This window comes from Poromitra crassiceps (assembly GCF_964638095.1).
Source record: "Poromitra crassiceps genome assembly, chromosome: 5".
Taxonomy (NCBI): domain Eukaryota; kingdom Metazoa; phylum Chordata; class Actinopteri; order Beryciformes; family Melamphaidae; genus Poromitra; species Poromitra crassiceps.
In genome coordinates, this window is record NC_139642.1 from 61435997 (window position 1) to 61458378 (window position 22382).

At 41.8% G+C, this 22382-nt stretch overlaps 1 protein-coding gene across 1 annotated transcript in view; it reads right to left on the minus strand.

The window, feature by feature from the left end:
- LOC310776668 (anoctamin-6-like) overlaps positions 1–22382 on the minus strand; it is an 88996-nt gene that overhangs the window by 32053 nt on the left and 34561 nt on the right. Inside the window, exons 3-8 of the mRNA XM_083636831.1 lie at positions 20916–20972; positions 20703–20765; positions 19814–19922; positions 12957–13138; positions 5629–5709; positions 4101–4210 (exon numbers count right to left, since the gene is read on the minus strand). Coding sequence (XP_083492957.1) covers positions 4101–4210; positions 5629–5709; positions 12957–13138; positions 19814–19922; positions 20703–20765; positions 20916–20972 — 602 coding nt within the window. The remainder of the gene's footprint in view (positions 1–4100; positions 4211–5628; positions 5710–12956; positions 13139–19813; positions 19923–20702; positions 20766–20915; positions 20973–22382) is intronic.

Genomic DNA, 22382 nt, shown 5'->3' on the forward strand with positions numbered 1-22382 from the left:
AACGTTACTTTTTCTCCAAGGATGATAATGAAATTAGGATTATCAACACGAGGAACGCATTTGTTGGTATAGCCTACATTAGTCACTTAAATTGATGTAAATTACATTCCTTGCCCCACACTAATGAAAACATTCGCCATTGCCAGTCATGATCTTAACTGCATTATTACTCCAGTGATCAAATCAAAGTAAAAAAAAAAATCATTATCCAGTTTAGGGAAAGGGCTCATACATACAGTGATTATTAAAGGATAATTCCTTTTTTTTTACACCCTGGATCTTATTTCCCGCTCTAAATATTATGTTGGGCGGCTGTAGCTCAGGAGGTACAGCGGGTCATCCACTAATCGCCAGTCTGCATGTCGAAGTGTCCTTGGGCAAGATACTGAACCCCAAATTGCTCCTGATGGTGTGCCAGCACCCTGCGTGGCAGCCTGCCGCCATCGGTGTATGAATGGGTGAATGTACCTACTGATTGTAAAGCGCTTTGGATAAAAGCACTATATAAATGCAGGCCATTTACCATGTTTAAGTCATTACAAACAGCAGCGGGAGATAAAGCGGGAGGTGCTATCTATGTGACGGACAGCAAACAGAGCAGGCTGTCGGCAGCATGGAGGTACATTACATCGCTAATTCATGTTATCTCTATTTTATAATAAGCATAATGAGCCACTGTGTGTCGGAAAATAAGCTTTTGAGAAGACATAAATATAATCATTTCAGATGCCCCGTCTTCCTCATTTTCAAGTTGCAGTTCAAACTGATGATCGTTTCTGCTGATGCTAATCAAACCAAAGTTGTTAGGGTGACTTAAACATCATGGGCTCTATTTTCCCCCTGGCCTTAAAGGACGGCTTTTCCGTGGGGAATATGAATATATATTAAATATCACGCCCCTAAGGTTTTCGAATCCGTTGAAATTTTTGAAATTGGTTGTTTACAGCCAGAGATATCAAGCATCTCTCACATTATTTCCATGTCGCTCTGACACAAAACGCGTCAGAGCGACAAGTCCAGCCTTGCGGAAGTCGAGGACCTATGAACTACAATTGTTGTGAGCCATGGTCCCGCCTCTAGAGGTCCTCCACGCAGCTTCAGAGGTCTTGAACAAAAACAAAAGGCAGCCATCTTTTTCCACCACCTAGCCTGCTGTAGCTAGGTTAGCTTTCCATAGCTCCTTGCAAAGAGACCATATCTCGGGAACGGAAGCACGGACAGACACGTGACTGGCGGCATTGGAAAGCTCGTCAAATTTTACATCTAGTAGTAGGTGCGTTGAAGTAAAAAAATAAACGCTGAGCAATGTACCCGTTTTTACACATTTTTACAGAAAATAGTTACAACATCAGATGCGCGTAACTCCTACGAAAATGCCTTAAAATGCATGAAATTTTTTTTATGAAGACATCTCCCGACATATATACTTCGGTTTAAATTTGGTGCAATTTGGAGGCAATTTTATTTTTGATTTTTTCTTCTTCTCTATATGTTTTATTGTCGAAGACTTCTTCTTCTTCTTCTTTGAGTTTTATGGCGGTTGGCAAACATATGTGCATTACCGCCACCTACTGGAGTTTGATATCAGCCAAATGCCTGAGGGGTGGGCATGGAAACGAAGGCCACGCGAGCCCAGTGCATTGTGGGAAATGTAGGATTTCGAGTCCCCGCACACGCCCCTCCCCTCCACCACCCCCCCCCCCCCCCCCTTCACACACAGAGTGGATTTCGGTTGATATCTCTGGCAGTGAACCTCCAATTTCAAAAATTTCAACGGATTCGAAAACCTTAGGGGCGTGAGATTTAATATATATTCATATTCCCCACGGTAAAGCCATCCTTTAAATTTGCGTTTATAGCTGGGCGCAATGCTATTAGTGGGCGTGGTCATGCGCATTCTCTAATTTTTCTGTGACGCTAAAAGCCAGAATGCCGGAGCTAACCATTTAACCACGCTTTTTTTAAGCGTATAATTATTCACAAGTGTTGGATTGGTGATCTCCAGTAAACCAATCACATTCTTCCTTTCCTAGCTCCGATCCGCGGAGCGATTCCAGTCCGGTCAGAAAAGCCCTAGAAGCAAAAACCATGTAAAGCTGTGTTCACACCGAGATATTTATTTTTCTCTCTGTCGCTCGATTAAACCCTTTGGAATCGCTCTGTCGCTCTGTTTAAATCGCTCATCAACAGGCACAATAATTGACGGACATCTGGGGGCTATAACGTTACGCAATGTCATGATATTTGTCCACTACAAGCTAAGCCTATCAGCGTGCTCCTAATGCGAGCTCTATACCGGTAGTACAGACTTCACTTCATGTCAGCTGTCAGGCTGTAAATGAGCTGTCAACGCGGTTTGTTGCCACACAATAAACCAGCGGTTTGTCCAAGCCAGTGTGATCCTTGACTCACTCTCACACAGCAGCCAATCAGCGTTGAACAGCGAGCGACTGATGCCAGCGTAATTTCTCTCGAGTTGGGATATTTCATCTCGGGCGACGAGCAAATTTTCTCGCTATCGCTCGGTCTCTGTCGCTCGGACGCCCAGCGATTTTTCTCCCGGGCGAATATACGCTCAATCGCTCGTTTGCATTGACTTTGTATGTAAACTCGATGCCAGCGAAAAACTTGAATAGGTCGGTGTGAACGCAGCTTAAGTCAGGAGGGTATGAGAAGATGACTGGCAAAGATGTGAATGAGAGAGCGAGAGAGAGACGGAGAGAGAGGGGGGAGAGAGAGTGAGATAGCGACAGAGAGAGTGATTGAGAGGGAGAGGGAGAGAGACAGTGCAAGTGAGTGAGAGAGAGAGAGAGAGAGGGGGGAGAAGTCTGTATCAGACGAGCATGCAGACACAACTGAGAGTTGCTTTGGAAAGGCATGTCCGCAAAAAAGGATAACGCCGTGGGTGCATCCCCGGCGCACTGAATAAGGCCTAGTTTTGAGAAGCGTTAACCGCAAAAAATACAATTAAAATAAATTTACAGTGCAAGATACCCGCTGAATAAGTGTCCAAATGTTCATGTCATTCTGGCCAATACTCCACTTCTGTTATAGCAGTTCAGTCTGGAATATGGAATATCTTCAAGAATCTTTATGACTAAAAGGCTAAAAGTAATCTCATGTGTAAGAAATGACTGTTCTACATTGAAGTAGAAATTTAAATAATTAACTTGTTGGTTTTGGATTTATTTAGCTTCAAGAGTGCATTTCTGTTCGTGTGACCCTCAACACAGGCTTTGAGAATCCGGGCCACTTACTGATACTTATGCTCAAATTAACCCACTCATATTCTGGTTTATTTAAAGAAAAACATTTCGGCTATTGGAAATTCTAATTGGCTGGTAACTTTAAAATCTAGCAGCCATATTGGCAGGTGGTGAAAAAGTTAATTTCAAGCCCTGCAGGGAGAGCAGGTGGTGACATAGGAGTGAGTGAGAAAAGGATAAAATATTGGTGGTTAAGACTGAATAATGACATCACAACTGTTAATTTAAAATGAGTTATTCCTCTAAACCTGGCTTCAAATGCCCAAAATTTTTCGCGCTGGCGCCGTTCGGCCCTCAGCAAAATCTAGTAGCGAGGAAATGTTTTTGTGGCAATCTCTATCATCAAAGTTGCCCATCCATGGGTTACGGCATGACAATATTTGTTTGGCCCCCGGCAACAATCTTGGTTTCTCATGTGGCCCCCCATGAAAGATAGTTGCCCACCCCTGGTGTAGATGATCAAATTGTAATGATCCTCCTGATCGTCACATTAGTTCAGAAATATCAGTTTCATTTCACACTGCTGATAGACTGCACCTTTCACTGACAAGTGGTGCTATTTTCATTATTTATTCTATTCTTTTATTGCTCTTCTATAGTTTATTTCCTCAGCTTGCCTTATTTGACTTATTTACCGTTTGCGTTATTTACGTAAACATAGTATTACTGTTGTGACTATGTAGCTACTGTACTTGCACTATGTCTTGTAATGGAGTTCCCTAGCATAAGACAACAACAACAAAAAAACATACACTAATGTCAATGAAAGGTGCATAAATGTGCAGACTTTGCTATTTTCAACCTCTTTGAACACAAAATAAAAGCTTGAGTTACCTTATGAGGTCAAGCGGTTGCTTTTTGTAGAAGTTCTTGGGGTGAGCCCATTCTTGATAGAGTATGAATCTCTTACCACGCTCCTTCTCTTCTTTGGCATTGAAGCGGCACTGAGTTGTAGAAACACAAAACACCTCAGAGGGAGCTGTGCAATACCTTTACACTTCATATTTTAGGGATTATTTCAGGGACGCACACACACGGACGCACACACACACACACACACACACACACACACACACATTACAATGAGTGCAAATATAGAATACGCTTAAATTCCTAGAATGCCAACATTACAAGCCACGAATATTAAAGAGAAAAAAGGTCAAAGCCACAATGCCCAGACAACAAGTGTAGCAAACTGCTGTTCCCTTACAAAGATCATGTATGAGAGAGCTGTTCCCTTACAAAGATCATGTATGAGAGAGCAATTCCCTTACAAAGATCATGTATGAGAGAGCTGTTCCCTTACAAAGATCATGTATGAGAGAGCTGTTCCCTTACAAAGATCATGTATGAGATAGCTGTTCCCTTACAAAGATCATGTATGAGAGAGCTGTTCCCTTACAAAGATCATGTATGAGATAGCTGTTCCCTTACAAAGATCATGTATGAGAGAGCTGTTCCCTTACAAAGATCATGTATGAGAGAGCTGTTCCCTTACAAAGATCATGTATGAGATAGCTGCTCGTTTACAAAGATCATGTATGAGAGAGCTGTTCCCTTACAAAGATCATGTATGAGAGAGCTGTTCCCTTACAAAGATCATGTATGAGAGAGCCGTTCCCTTACAAAGATCATGTATGAGAGAAAGTTGCAAACTGCTGTTCCCTTACAAAGATCATGTATGAGAGAATTCTAAGTTGCAAACTGCTGTTCCCTTACAAAGATCATGTATGAGAGAATTCTAAGTTGAGAAAACAACAAAAACAAGATAGGGGCGTTATCAGGTGCACATACTGTAAAAGAGAAACAGAAATGCAGAGTTGCAGACAACTGTAAAGTATAAAAAATTATGTATAATAATAAAAAAATCATATATAATGTTGACTAAATGTGTATAGCACTTTTTGTAATCGCCAGAATAAAATGTCTGCATTTGACATTTTCGCAAAACCAGGGATATGTACAATCCTAACAGAAATTTGAAGCAAAACATCTGCATTTAACGTGAAGCCCGCCGCAGCTCGAGGCCGGGCTTGGTGAAGCCCTGCCCGGCCCGAGCAGCCCGAGGCCGGGCTTGGTGAAGCCCTGCCCGGCCCGAGCAGCCCGAGGCCGGGCTTGGTGAAGCCCTGCCCAGCCCGAGCAGCAAGCCTCCTCCCTCTGTCCCACCGGTGCATAAAGGCACGCGGTCAGGCACCTGTAATGACAGTGGCCCACAGAGCTGGATAGAAGCTATTATTATAACAATACAAATGACACATATAAATAATTTTGATATATACGTTAGGTTTGAAAGTCCACTCAATCTGTATGAAACATTGGTACACTGGTAACTGAATAAAGTGTAGTAACCAGCCTCACTCACATCATGCAGAGGATAGGCAGCTTTGAACACTCCGTCTTTCACTAACTTGGTGAGGCCAAGATGGGTCAGGATGTAATAAGCCTAGAACAAGAAGAAACAAGTCATCTTCATACTATCAAATAGTTTTATACTTCATGTTAGCAAACAATCGTATCCATTTTGTCATACCATGGTATGGGTGAATCTGGGATTCCATTAGCCGGTAATTGCCGGCTTTTAGCCGGTATTTGTTCCCGTGGGCCGGTAAATTAACACATTCACTGCCAGCCGTTTTTTCAATACTGTAGGTAGGTTCTGCCAAGGTTTTTTTTTTGAGGATTCTGGCTCATCTTTCAAGAGCCGAGGATTCTTTTCTGCTAAGATTTTGTGAACACAAATTATCTCAAAAGAACTAATAGAATGTGTGCTTTCTCTGTCTAAAAGAGTTAGTTTGTAGAGTTAGTAGTTATGTAGGCATTAGCAGTAGAATACAGCATGGTTTCAGCGTCTGAAAATTTATTCTGAGATAAATGGCTTTTTGTGAAATTCGATAGAACAGTCACTTTAACCATTTATTTTTGGCGTAAGACGTCAGACATCTAAACAATAGTTTTGAACAGTAATTTCCTCTATAGCAGCAGGAAACCCCCCTCTCCTTCAAACTCCTCCCTCCGTGGGTGTGTCTCTAGTGGCTTTGCAGCGTTTGTCACAAGCGAGGCTCTGCCTGTCTGTGCTGCCTGGCTGCTGGCGGCTGCTCTTTGGGCGAGTCTGCATGAGTCGTTTCGGTTGTACAATGAAGCTGCGTGCGATTGTGGGCTTTCTGCGGTGTTTCAAAGTGTGTTGCACGCATAATCTATTATGCAAATTTGCAATCCCCCACCGCCAGCTCCCAGCGCGATAATGCGCGAAAGCGAAAGCGTTTTCGCCAATCCATTTTACAGTATGATAATGGTTTCCTCGCGCGTTCCCCTGCAGTTTTGGCTCGGCTTTTTCTAGTCTGGAGAGCACTGTCGCCACTTAGTGGGTCGGTGGAATGGGTTGTACACGTTCGGTGGCTCCAATATTTTTATAGGAGACGTGGGGGGCGTTGATCCACGTCCCACCGTCAAATTGTTTTTTTTGTTTTTTTTGACGACTCAACTCGTCATTGGCAGTCAACCGTTGGATTTTTTTTGATGACTCAACTCGTCATTGGCAGTTAAGAGGTCGCCGGCTCAATTGGCCGGTTGGAAATGTGCAATAAATAAATTCCTTATTTAAACTAGCCTACTATTGTGTGATATATAGCCTAAGTGATGTTGCCAATAGGCTACAACTTAAATATAGACTTGTATATAGCCTATATATATATTTTTGCCCTGCTGTGTTTGGTGAAAAAAGGAAAAATCTATAGATTTACACTCAAATCTGAACAGCATTCAGCTGTATAATGTCATACAGATGATGTAAGCCACAATGCAATCTGGGAGAAGAAAAACGTAAATATACAGCATTTTAATTTAATACTTATTTACATTAACCTGACATTGCCAGATGGGGCGGTATTGTTTGTTTTCACAAACCAAACCGCACATCCATCTGGGTATGGCCTGCCCAGAGCCGATGATACTTTCTCAGGTGTGCCGGCATCTAGCGTAGCTCGGATTTGGCTCGAATTTGCTGACAGTAGGCTTTGGAATGTGCGCTAAATGTGAGCTAAATTTGAGCTAAATTTGCTGGAGTTGGGCTTACAGGAAGTCGGTCCGCACGCCAATAAACATTACGGCACCTATTCTCCCACAGGCCTTCGGCGCTAAAACGGGCCTTAAACGCAAAAAAACGTGCCTTGCGCCTGCTTCGGGAAGATATCAATATGGCTTTACGCTGCCAAATGCGCTTTAGGCCGAATGGGCGTGGCGCAGTCCCAGAATGGGCCAGAATGGGCGTGTCGGCCTTAAATCTCGGCGTAATGATATCTTCCCACCTGGCGTAAATTTAGCGCTTTGCGCTTTTGAAAACCAGGCCTATTCAGTGCGCCAGTTGCAAGGAGCGCTCTTCTGCCTCTCCCCTGTCACCCTTCTCTGTCTCTCTCTGAAACCAGGCCTATTCAGTGCGCCAGTGCTCTTCTGCCTCTTCTCTGTCACCCTTCTCTCTCTCTCTCTGACTCCCTCGCTTAGACAGGCACAACACACTTCCCATATAGGAAAAATAAGTTGTAAGTTGCCTGGCATGTCCCAGCATGCATTGTGCTTCTCCATTTCGCTACTGAATAGCAACCAAATGAGGCGAAATAGATATAAAAGGTCGATCTAAATTAATGTGTAATGGTAACACAACCTGCAATTGTACACATTTCAATATTGGACCAAATGAAACATCGAAATGAATACACCACCCTATGTGAAACATATATGTCCTCCTGGGCCTATATATATCTCTTGTGGATTTAACGTGATTTAGATAAGTGACAGCGGAACGCGCTGCGGAACGCGCTTCTACTGTCATGTGCTATACTGTGATGTCCACTCCAATAACTTGGCCCTACTTCACACTTCACTTTAGTTTTACAAAAAAAACACATTTATGCAATGACTTTACATAATGTAGGGTATATTTATGTGCATCATTCTACCTGCAGCAGGGGAGAGAAAACGATATCTTTCTGGACAAACTTTCACCAATATAAAATGAATCTCATCATATAGGGATAGGCTATGTTTTTCTAGCTGATGCCTTTAGAACATTCTTTTCACTTTGATCTTGCTATAGTGTAGCGTATTTACATGCTTGCAGTATTTAAACTGCAGTTAGATTGGTTTGAGAAGCATAATAATATGGAATAATAGCCTATATGGAGACAGACAGACTGGATGAAGGGAGGGGGGGGGGGGGGGCAGAGCCCTTGGCTTCTGTCTGGTTTTGCTGGACCACTGGAATTGGAGCTTAAAAGGCAAGCGTGCGATTCGTTTATTGCACTTATCCAATCAGCATGACGGTGCATAATTTTACGCTTAAAAGGCGTGGTTGTAATGCTTTAGGCTGCGTGTAGCGCCAAGACCAAGATATCAAGTGCGCTGGTCCACTCCCACTGCGCCAGGCGCTCGGCGTAGAAACTAGGCCGATGCAACGATAGGGGCCTACATTTGTGCACTCGAATTGGCATGTGTGTCATATAAGACAATCCTGGAAAAATCCATCGTTGAAGCGACGGCCGAAAACACTGTTTGAGAGTCTAGTGTGGGTGGTGTAGTTAGCCTGTAGCGAGAATGGATGTTGTGGATGACGTCCAAAGCCGTCTTAGGCACCCAGCAGTGGCAAATGTTGAAGTGATGATTTTACAGAGGACTGACAGAGAGTTTCAGTCCCATGGTGCAATGACAATCACCTGAAGCTCAATATCAGCAAAACCAATGAGCCTGTGCTGGACTACCAGATGAACAGGAGGCCTCCTGTCCTGGTTCTCATCCAAGGAGAGGAAATGAAGATGGGTGGACTCAAATAAGTATCTTGGGGTCCAAATCAATATAATTAATGTGATTATTAGGTCAACTTAAAGGATTTTGGTGTCTACAAACGTAAGTGACAGCACTTCCGCCGTTTTTCTAGAATGACCCAAGATCGTTTTCTCAGCTACAGTGGTGAGCAAAACATTATGACAGTGAAGTTTCTTTGGATATAAAATGTCATCACTTCAACCAGTGGCGCCGGAACGAGTTAGCAATAAGGGGGACACAATTTTTATTTGACCGTCTGAAATACTCACAGTACCACATGTACGCGGACGATACTGTTCTGTACTCCTCTGCTCCTTCCTGTGAAGCTGCTATCGCCAATCTCCAATCTGATTTCACCTCTTTGCAGCACGAGCTTATCGAAGCTAAGCTGCTCTTAAATGCCAGCAAAACTAAGACAATGTTATTTGCACATAGCAGCACTGTGGCTCCTCCGCTTGCTATCCACACACTTGAAGGGACAGCCATTGAGTATGTGGATACTTATAAATACTTAGGCTTTTGGCTGGATAAGGACCTAAATTTTAAACACCATATTGCAATTCTGTCCAGGAAGCTCAAATTCACCTTGGGCTCCTTGTATAGATTGAAATCGTGTTTTTCTATGCCTTCTCGTAAACGCCTGGTGGCAAGCCTGTTCATGTCTCAGTTAGACTATGGCGACACTATCTATAGATTCGCGTGTCCTACTACCCTGGCCAAACTTGATCCACTTTTTCATGCGGCTTTGAGATATATTTCCACCTCAGGCTACAGGACCCATCACTGTATCTTGTACAATCTAGTCGGATGGTCCTCCCTGACTATGCGTAGGATGCAGCATTGGTATATTCTCATGTATAAGACCATTCTGGGTAAGTTACCCTCTTACTTATGCTCTAAATTTGTGTCCATAACTACCTCGTATAATCTCAGATCCAACTGGTTGCGCTTTAAAGTGCCTCCTGTACGGACTGAGGCTGGTAAAAGAAGCTTATCTTATTTTGGTCCCTGGTCCTGGAACGACCTGCAGACACGTTTTAAGTTGGTTTCTTTGATTTCGTTGTCCAGTTTTAAACACAAGTTGTCAGAGGTTCTTGTCTCGAGCTGCTCCTGTGGCAACATTTAAACTTCCACTGTGCACTTTGTCTCTTTATGCACTTTATGCCTCTTGTAGCAATATTTAAACTCCTCTGTGCACAATATGCCTCTGCATTTTATGCCTCTTTTATCATCATTTTATGACTATGATTTTAGGATGTAAATCGTAATATACGATTTTATTTCGTATGCTTCTTACTATTACTTCTGATGCAGTGTTGGTGTAGTCTGTGCTCTGTTTTAATTAGTTTTTGTATCTTGTATGTAAATGTGTGTATGATCTGATCTGTAACTTGCTGCCTTCTTGGCCAGGTCGCAATTGTAAAAGAGATTTCGTATCTCAATTTGTTTTACCTGGTTAAATAAAGGTTATAATAATATTTATTTATTTATTATTATTATTTTGTTAATCGGCGCCCGAAGCGGGAAAATTGACGTTTTTATGGATGTTTGGATGATTTTTAGCCATATTTAGATGAATATCTCATTTTAAATTAACATTAGGATTATACTGTAGTGATGTAATTATTCAGTATTTTTCCTTTTCTCACTCACTTGGTGACCTGCTCTCCCTTTAGGTTATTTTATAATTACACTACAACAGACAGCAACACAGGCAGAAACACTGAACTTATTATTATTATTATTATTATTATTATTATCACTTCGAAACACAGTGCAAAACTTGTCATCTCAACACAAAAATAAAATAACAATAACTGTATACGATTATAGCAGCAGCCAATGACAGTGAGTGCAGGTCTGTCTGTCTCTCAGGTGTAATAATCCCACAATGATCACGGCTTTAACAAGTGTCACAGGCTGTGTAAACAGTGTAAAGTGGGCTCTCTGTAACTTGATCCCTGGGTCTGTCTGTCTCAGGTGTAATAATCCCACAACGATCACGGCTTTTACTCATTGAGTGCCAGCCACTTTTGGAAAACGGATGCTCCCAGTGCCAGCCCTTTCAGAGCGTTTTCAGTGATTTCTCGAGGCCCACAGAATATTGTGTGATATTACTATGTAAACACCGAACACGCCCAAAGAACGATGAGACTCTATTGTATCATCAGCAAAAAAAAGTTTATTGATATAATTTTCCGTTCTTTAGTTATCAGCAGTAGAAGATAGGTTGTTTTCACCAAAAACAGACGTTTCAAACTAGAAGCTGAGATAATGAGCCTTTTGTGAAATGAAGCATTTCAAGCACATCACTGACTCTGAAGCTAATATTTTCTGATGTAGTGACACCTCAAAAATAATTTCCTTCAGTAAAACAGCGAAAACAAAGGAATTTTGTTTGGCAAAATAATATTTTTTAGCTGCAACCAGCAGCGCTGGCCCCTGCGTGCGCAGACCCTACACCTTCTTGCTGGTCTTGATTTACTGCTGGTGGGCATCAGATATTCTAGCTTGTGTTTGCCAACCAATCTGTCCATCGAGCCTTCTGTCTGGGTCAGTGTTGTATGCTGCCCTGCGTGCCCCACCCCCCTCAACTGCAAACTCCTCCTCTGTGGGAGTGGCTCTGGTGGCTCTCTGCTGCGTTTGCTCTGCACTGAAAACCCAGCTTTTTCACAGCGTTCCGCCGTTTTTGTCGCCGGCTCCCAGCACTTCCAAGTGAGAATAATAACAACTCCACAACTAATCATGTGGAGGAGCTATCGCAGCGGAGACGGAGGGGCTCAATTGTGGGAGCAGATTGGCTGCTGCAGACACAGCTAACGTTATGCTTCATGCATATCGATGCATACCGATGCGGTTTCCGTGTCCCCACGGCTTCTTCTCTGTTTTCTTCCTCACCTTTCTCTAATCTGGAGAGCACTGTTGCCACCTAATGGGTCCGTAAAATAGCTTTTACACATTCAACATCCCCCATATTTTTACAGGAGATGCATCAGGCTTTGATCCACGTCCCACCGTCAAAAAACGCAATTGACGACTTTAGTCGTCATTGGCACTCTACGTTACTATTTGAATTGACGACGATAGTCATCATTGGCACTCAATGAGTTAACAAGCAGCACAGGCTATGTAAACAGTGTAAAGTGGGCTCTAAGCGTCAGGGGCAGTTGCCCCCTCAGATAAAAAAAAAAAAAAAAAAATTAGGGGGACCAAATTTTAAGGGGGACAAAATGTCCCCATGTCCCCCTTGTTCCGGGGCCAGTGACTTCAACATTTTATCCTATTAGACACGTGTTTGAAATGTTGTCATAATTAGAATATTAATTTTTGAGTTATGGCCAAAAATGTTGTTTGTGAGGTCACAGTGACCTTGACCTTCTATGACCAAATTGTAATCAGTTCATCCTTGAGTCCAAGTGGACGTTTGTGCCAAATTTGAAGAAACTCCTGCCATGTATTCCTTAGATATTGCATTCACGAGAATGGGACAGACGGATGGACGGACGGACGGACTGACTGACTGACTGATGTGATGTAAGTTACCTGGGTTGAACTTTGAGCAGAAATATCTAATCAAAGTTTGTGCCAAATTGGAGGGGGGGGGGTCTTTCAAGGCATTCGTGGCTATATTGTTTGAGAATGGGATGGACGTGTACAACCCGAAAAGATGACACGGCTGACGCCAGCGGAGACATAAAAACCTGAGTATAGGCTACTGTATATCTGCACCACCAGGGAGATTGCACACTAGAAAAATAGTGCACCAGGAAAATAGTGACAAACCTGTGAAAGTGTATTTAAGACTCCTTGGCAACATTAAGCTGTAATTAAAACCCCTTAAGGCCTTGAAGATGGATAATTCAATGTATGACTTGCCATCCTGGTCCTCATGGATGGAGTGAAGATAATCGGGTCCGGGAAATGGTTTTTGTTGGCGTTCTGGAAGGGCGCAGTGTAGTACTTTTCCTCCTTGGGGATCAGGACCTTTCTGGAGTCGCAGGGAGAGGAGTGGGGCTCCGGCTGCGACGTGTCATTCCCCTTGGACACGGTGTCTGAAACTTGAAGGTGGAGGCAAAGGTAATGTTACTTTTTTTAACAACTTTGTTTATACATTTTTATAAGAAAATAAAGACATCACAAAAATACAATACAGAACAAACACAAAAGCGACAACCTCCCACATAAAAAATAAATACAAAATAAAGTAAAATAAATAATATATATATAAAAAAATAAAAAAAATAAGATGGTGGTGACACACAAGAAAGGTTACATACAAGTTATCAGATTTACTTGGCAATGACAGAAGACACAACCTCAATCATTACATTTTCCCAGCAGGCGGACAATGGGTTGCCAAAATTCATGAAATACCCCTTCTCGGTTTGAGATAGTGAATCAGATTTTCTCTAGGTGTAACACATTTCCTAATTCCTTAAGGGTAAAGGTGGGGGTGTATTACTCTATATAAAGAGCACCCTTGCCTGCAAAGAGATTACTTGGTCAACAGATGTAAACTTTGATTGTGTTGGTGTCGACATCACCCTATCAAATGAAATGTCTTTCTCTCTGATTTGCCTCTATAGACAGCCAACTGCTAAAGTAGATTTCTATGACCAGTTAAAGCTCCTGTTGAGATCCTGTGATCCTAACAAAGAGACAATTTTTTTAGGGGACTTTAACGTAAATTGGGATGACAAACATATTAGAAAAAACCTTAAACAAACCATGGATGCCCATAATCTAACACAATTAATTGAACAACCGACCAGAGTAACTAACACCTCCCAAACCAGGATAGACCTTTTATTCACAAACAAAACTGATAGAATTGCCAAAACCTACAACTTGCTAAATGGTCTTTCAGACCATAATCTTATTCTCTTTGCTAGGAAACTAAACAAAAAACGGTCCCTAAATGCCCCAAACTGCTCTTTCTTTAACTTCATCCCAAAGAACATGCAACAAAGCTTTGGAGATGCTCTTAAAAATATAAACTGGGATGAAACCCTCTCCTCTGACAATTTAGAGTTCAACTGTAATCTGTTCACAGAAAAAATCAAGGAAACAATATCCTCTTTCTCCAGGAAGGGGCGCCAGAAGGCCAGGCAGGAGCATTATCTCCCCTGGTGGAACAAGAGTCACAGTTCTTTACTGCGGCTTAGGGACTCACTCCTTAAAGCCTGAAATCTGGACTGTCAACGGACAGGCAGAAATTCACCCATGTACGCAACAAGGTGACTGGGACCTTAAGAAAGGCCAAAGCCAACTTCTTTATCAGTTTAATCGAAGGTGCAAAAGGAAACGGTAAAAAAGTATGGGAGATCCTAAATAAATTACTAGGTAAACAGAGCAAACAGGTTAACGATATCCTGGAATTAAAAGTCAATAACGTCCTGATTAAAGACCCCACTGCAGTAGCCTGTACTTTTAACGAGTATTTTTTGAACAGTGTATTTGAAATAACAAAACTCTTTGCCCCCTCTGGTAATTCACCCAGCCCAACTGTGGATACTGGACCCCTCTTTGAGCTGGAGGAAATAACAGAGGAAGAGGTAAGAAAAATCCTTGTGGCACTGAAACGCCCTAAGGCCAGAGACACCCATGGCCTGCCCTGGACACAGACTTCCTAAAAACGCACTCTACCGCTCTAATAAAACCTATCACCATATTGGTGAACCAATCAATTAGACTAAAGGAGGTACCATCATCCTGGAAGGTGGCCATTGTGACCCCAATTTTTAAATCAGGTAGTAGGCCACAAGTGGCCAACTACAGGCCAATCAGCATCCTACCCACCATATCTAAGGTTGCTGAAAAGTGGGTGTCGAAACTCATGATTAAACATCTCGACGAAGGTCACACCCCACTCCACCCACTACAATTTGGCTTCCGTGCTCATCACTCTACCGAGTCAGCTAACTGTCTCTTCATTGAGAAAGTTAAGCATATGCTCAACAAAAACACATATGTTGGTGCTGTGTTCTTGGATCTCAGAAAGGCATTTGACACTGTCAACCACCAAGTACTCCTGGGTAAATTGTCTCATTTCAACTTCTCTGCTGATACTATAAAATGGTTTAAGTCCTACTTAACAAACAGAAAACAGTGTGTCATGGTTGATGGTGTCAAGTCCCCTTTTCTCGATAACCCAGTTGGTGTGCCACAAGGATCGATCCTTGGGCCATTATTATTTTCCCTGTACATCAATGACCTGCCGGACATATGCCCTGACTTCAATGTGCAGATGTACGCTGACGACGCGGTCATTTTTGTACAGGGAAAAACAACCGACCTGATTTCCTGTAAACTCACAAATGTATTGGAAAAGGTCCAACACTGGCTGCAAAACACGTGCCTGTTGCTAAATACAAAAAAAACTGTATGCATGATGTTCAGCAAACGACCAGTTGGTATCACAAGGTCCAATGTATTTCTGGGGGGGGAGGAATTGGAATTGGTCTCCCATTTCAAGTACCTCGGAGTCATTTTGGACTCGGACCTTTCCTTCAAGAAACACATCAAAAAAATGAAAAGCACAATTAATTTCAACTTAGTTAATTTTAGACAAATCCGGCCTTTCTTAACAGTTGAAGCAGCTAAAACATATCTTCACTGCATGATCTCCTCTCACATTGAATACTGCTTCACAAACTGGTCGTTTGCAGGTGCCACTGTCATAAAACCTATTGAACAGCTCTATTACAGAGCCATCAAGGCATTTGCTAGAAAACCTTTGTCATACCACCACTGTAACATTCTGGAACAACATCTCTTCCTGAGCTTTGAAAATCTCAAGGTCTTAAAGAGTGCCTGTTTCTTCTTCAAATGCCTGCATGGACTAGCTCCCCCTCCGTTACAGGAGTTCATCCAAAAAAATAGAACCACTGGACTTGGCACTAGATCAGACACCAGAGGTGATTGCAAGGTCCATCGTAGAATGACCACGTTTGGTCAAAATGTCCTATCGATAAAAGGCAGCCAAATATGGAATAGTCTCCCCGTCTCCATAAGGGACAGCCCCACCCTTGCTGCTTTTAAAGGTAGTCTTAAAAAATGGCTGAAAACAAACCAGTCATGTGTCCACAGGTAGTATGTTTTTTTCTTCTCTTTTTTTGTGTGTATTATTATTATGTATTTTTATTTTTCTAAGAGTAATTACTGCCATGTATTTTAGAGTGTATTGTTGCTACTCTTGTTTTACGTAGTTTTAGAGTGTACTGCTGCTACCTATGTTCTATGTATGTTTTTATTATGTTCTACGTTTTACGCTCTGTTTTTTGTGTTTTATGTTTTATGGGGACAACGGATGGAAATTAGCCTCGTGCTAAATCCGGCAATTTTTACACTTTTACTATGTTCCAGGTTTTACTATCTGTTTCTGTGGTTTCTGTGTTCATTAATTTTGCACTGTCCCGTCCAAATAAACTAATAAAATAAAATAACAGCTTGCTGCCTCATCTGCCTCAACAGCAGACTGTTGCCGGGGCTTCAGAGCTGATCACCTGGACACATTTTACGGTGAAATTATCTGATAAACTGGTCTGTGCAGCTCTGTGGTGATCAGCTAATGTCTTCATAGCATTGTGATTATGATTTACAGTAATGCATTATGGAAGATAAATGTAACATGTAAAGTGACGCTTCTGGGCAGTAGACCATTTGGGCATAACGTTATGTAATGTGACATGAGATCACCACATTTCAATAAATATAAAGTTTTTTCACATTTGAATGCTGCTGGTCATTTGTTTAATGCTGTATGGACATTTAAAGCTGATACACAATTGTGTTGAGGTAATTCCGCAAAGTTCAGTTAAAAATGTAAACATGTAACACTTGACACAATCAAATGTAACTTTTTCACAGCAATAATGTACAGTCCAGCCCACCATGGTATGGGAAAGGAACCATTGTTTGAATGATATCGAAATATATTTGCATGGTGTAGCATGTAATGCAGTCTATTAAGCTAGATACTCTGTGACACAGAAAGGCAGCAGGGATCTTGTCACCCTGATTCCAGATAAACTCATCTGTCTAGCTAGCCAGCTAGACAATATTACTGTACCATAATACCACAAGCTAAAGGCAGCATATGCCAATGGAAGGCTGGGTAGCATTAGCTAACGTCATCCAGGCTATACAGTAACGTTAGGCTATTATAAAGTTATGAAACGCTGATTCAGACGTTACAATAATATGACACAATATGAGCCAGTTAGCCTAGCTAGAGAGAGTAATTTCAGACCACCAGATATCACCATATTTCATTTCAATATATATAAAGCATTTGTTGATTGCTGGTTGGTTGTTTCTCCGTCGTCATGTCCTCTGGTCCAATCTTCGGTTCGTAGTTCGTGTTCACTCGACATCAACAATCTTTATACATGATGATATACAACAAGGCCATCTTTGTTGACAATGTTTATTGACAAAAGCATTAAAACAAGCAAATATAACAATATTCTCCAGTCACTGGCAGATACTAGCTACAACTTGTTCAAAGCAAATCTCTCATGTCAGCATTTGGCTTGTGTGTTATTGCAATATCCTATGTTGAAACAACTGATCATTAACATGTAGTTTAGCGTTATAATCTCAGGAGAACAGAATATTATAGCTTTGATCTTAACAAATTATGTGATTCTCTGTTGTGTGTCCCATCACTGGTGCTGGACGGCCACCCCTTGAAGAAACGAATGACACTGTTAATCACTGTATAACTGTATTAATCACTGTATAACGTTAACGTTTGCTTACCCAACACTACGTGCGATTGGTAAATACTGTAAATGCAGAGGTGGATAAACTATCCAGAGGAGTTTAACCCCCTTGTTCCCCCTCATTGATTGATACAGTTGATCGAACGTTAGCTAGATGGATATAGATGAGTATATGCTCTGCTTCATCTCAAAGAGGTAGGTAAAACAGAACTGCGTTTGTTTTCCGTCTACGTCCGAATCTGTGCAGCATGCAATACTGTTTAATGTTGTATAACGTTAACTTCTGCTACTCTAGTTAGTCCTCGTTAATGTCATGCTATGTTATTACGTTAGAAAATAAGATTACCTCGATTTTGTGGAAGATAGGAAGATGCAAGCGGCAGGCTGGTGACGCAAGGTCTGGAGGAAATACTCTCTGGCTTTTTTCGGGCTACTGTATGCAATGTGAGAGCAATGGAGCAAGGCTAGCAATAGCAACTAACGTTAGCAACATTCGTTAGCAAGCGTAAGACAACAACTTGAACAAGATGGCTGTCGTGGCTGCGAGACAATTTTTCAGAGAGCAATTCGGACACTCCCCAGAGTCCCATCCACACTCACGCCCCTTCCTGTATTTGTGGCTCCAGATTTGAACAGATTTCCCACAATGCACCAGGAAAATCCATTCATCCAATCAAACGGAATCAAACAATATCGGGAAGTGGGCTTCATTTTGCTGTGTCAAAAACAATGAGCTGGCTTTATCCATATATTGTACTATCAATGGTCATATCAGCCTCGAGATGCCCAGGAAGGATTCTGGATGAATTATCGGACGTTACTGTGGCATGTTTGGTCGTATTTTGGTTTGCATTGGCTGCGGGGAAATGGATATTCACGTTACCGTGAGCCAGGAACTACCCTGCTTCCCCTGTAGTAATGCCTGGAGTTGACCAAACCGAACAATCAAACAATGTTTGATAAGCATAACAGTAATGTTAGGCATATTTACGACTGTTATATTCCTTATCCACACAAGATGGTAATGTTATTAGTGGCGCTCGGTGGTAATTTCTATAAATGTAAATCAATATTAGTTAGCCGCAATTAGCATCAAGCTAACGTTATCCTAATGTGCAGTACCACTGCAGCTAAATGCAGTCAGTCTCCCCCGGTACCGTCTAATAGTTGACCAAACTGAACAAACAATGTAAATAAGCATACAGTAACGTTAGGCATATTTACGACTGTTACATTCATTATCAACACAAGACGGTAACGTTGTTAGTGGGGCTGGTGGTCATTTCTATAAATACAGCTACATCTATTAGTTAGCCGCATATAGCATCAAGCTAACGTTATAATAGGCAGTCTCACCACCGCAGCTAACTGCAGTCAAACAATAATGTTCCATGACCATAAGCCTAACGGTAGTAATGTTAGGCATATTTGCTACTGTTGCATTACTTCACACAAGACGGTAATGGTTCTGAGTTTCTGACCAGGTGGTAAATCCATTAGCAAGCAGCTAATGTTATCTGGTCAAAACCACATTACAGCAGCTACAAGCAGCAACGTCCCTCCATGAACCAAAAACACAGCCCCGACTCTAGTTTCCCCCGATGTCGGTCACATTGCTGCTGTCTGGCCAGACGGGCTTCACTAGATAAATATGTATTTCTTTTTGTGTGTGTGGCCTTTTTGCTGGAGTCTGTGTTGTTGTTTGCTTTTGCTGGCAGCTATCGACGAACGTAACTTTAGCCACTTACTGTTAGCCGTCTTCTTCGTTGGTATTTCCGCCGGAGCCATGAGGACAAGAGGCGGGCTTGTGAATGCGCAGAACGTCACATCCGCCAAATTTGCCGGGAAAGTATAACCCGTGGCCAGCATGAAAATCCTGCAATATCTTTGCAGATTGGGTGAACGCAGAGAGACGCGGCTGGGCTTGTTTTTAAGTTACGGAACGGCGCATTCACTCATTGGTAATAGAAAACACGTTGTGAACATTTATTTTCTGGCCAAACTTACCTTTAACTTCCCTGTTTAGGAGGCGAACCTTGATGTTCAAGAACTCGGCGTACATGCACTGGAGGTGCAACGGCATGTGGACCAAGGTGAACATCAGCTTTTCATCCTCCTGCAGAATGCAAAAATGGCTTGTTCAGTTTAGTTCACAGTACACAGAAAGCATTATACAATGCCAATCAGTACTGAAACAGATACCAGAAACCTTCCATCTGATGTGTGTGTGTGTGTGTGTGTGTGTGTGTGTGTGTGTGTGTGTGTGTGTGTGTGTGTGTGTGTGTGTGTGTGTGTGTGTGTGTGTGTGTGTGTGTGTGTGTGTGTGTGTGTGTACACGCTCCATTCATAGTCAATTTGGTGGACTTAGTCGACATGAGTTAACTTTTTACTTTTACTTGAGCAAAGACGTTGAATCAGTACTTCTACTTTTGCCAGTATTTTTGTAACAGTACTGTACTTCTACTGAAGTAAATAATGTGTGCTTTTCCCATCTCTGGTTTTAAGACAGAAAGGGGTCAAGGGGTGTTGGAACCTATGCATTGGGAAGAAGGCAATACCCATGCATGGGGGGTTCTATAGAAACTCAATAAATTAATTAAAGATCTTTATCATGCATGAACAGTGGTCGAAATTACTTTACATACACACTGGTTCTAAAGGGAGTATGACAATGCTACAGCACAGTGTAAACAAACTTTTGCTACTTTATATATTTTTTTGAACATGTAGATTATTGGTATTTCTTCACATTTGCACAAACAAACCGCACTTTCAACCAAACAAAACTGTTTTGAAGGCAGACTGATGCATCATTTCCTATATTAGTTTAGTTTTACATAACTTTGCCCCTCTTTGTCTCCATCAAGTGGCCACTTTGTGTTGAGTGCAGACTTACAGATATTCTGTCCTGCAGCTGCAATTCTTTATCCTTTGCTTTCTTCAAGAAATCCTTCTGCTGCTGCATGGGGAGAAGAGCAATGTAGCATGTACAGTACAGTATTTATGAAATCATTAATTATGCATAATTTCCTACATTAGTTTAGTTTTACATAACTTTGCCCCTCTTTGTCTCCATCAAGTGGCCACTTTGTGTTGAGTGCAGACTTACAGAACTTTTCTCCTCCAGCTGCATTCCCTTTTTCTTTTTTTTCTTTCTCCTCCACCACTGCATGGGGAGAAGAGCAACATGTAGAGTACAGTATTTATGAAATTATTAATTATGGAGAGGTATGAAATATTAATTATTAAAATTAACATTGAATTGAAATATTTATTTTTCACACAGAAAACATTATTTTGGGTGCCACTTCCTTTAGAAAAAGATGGAAAAATACCTCTGCTTATTCATCAATCAAATAATTTATATCTCAAGGTCGTGACTTTCTTGAACCTACAATCAGGAAATTACTTGAAAATCTCCACCAGATGAGGAAAAACATAGATGCTTCTCTCAATTAAGGGGTATATTTATTTAACCATTAAGCAGAATAAGATTCAATCAACGTAGTACAATGAACGATTATTACCCTACAAACGCAATACGTATAGCCAATGTTCTATAATGTGTATGTTTGTGCATAATGTATCTAGTGTGTATATGTATATATATGCATACATACTGTGTGTATATGTATATATATGCATACATACATATGTTGTGTTGAATTGTTTACACACCATGCAAGATTGTTGTCTTTAGTGTCTTATAAGCCCATGCGGGCTGGGCACCCTGTGCATGACACTTGAATAAAATATCTATCTATATATGTTGTACTTTGGTAGCTAGTTTCTGCTCAAGAAATATTTTTTGAATCAGCCTGAAGGTGGTGCTATAATTAAAGGCCATAACTTCCACGCCGTTTGTCCAATTTTCAAGCAGGTTTTTTGCACATGTTCAGGTGAACCTGCTCTACAAATTTGCCTCAAGGACCCTCAATGTCTGCCTGGAAAGTTTTTGAGATATTTTGAAAATTTTGGAAAACACATTTTCGACATCTCCTCCTAGACCGTTTGCCCGATTTCCACCAAAATCCATGAAGCATCTATGGAGCAAGCTCTACAATCCCGATTTTTTGATTTTTGAAATCTACTTTCGTTTTGGAGATCATGAGGCTCTATTTTCCCACAGGCCTTAGGCGCAGAAACTGGCCTTAAACGCAAGAAAAACGCGCCTTGCGCCTGCCTCGGGACGATAGCAACATGGTTTTAGGCCACGAAATGCGCTGTAGGCTAAACAGGCGTGTCGCAGTGGCAGAATAGGCCAGAATGGGCGTTTCGGCCTTAAATACCGGCCTAATGATCTCTTCCCTCCTGGCGTTAATTTAGCGCTTTGCGCTTTTGAAAACCAGGCCTTATAGCGCCGCGGATATTCCAGGCACAGCTGCTCTGCTCTGTGCCTCTGCTCTCTGCTGTGCCTCTGCTCTGCTGATCTCTCTCTCTCTCTCACTCCCTCGTTCAGACAGGGACGCACAAGTCCGATAGAAAAAAGAAGGTGTTGTACCGTACATAGTATAACAACATGACAGTTTTTTATAACATGACAGTTTTGAGCCCGTGACATTCAGAGGTGGTTGCA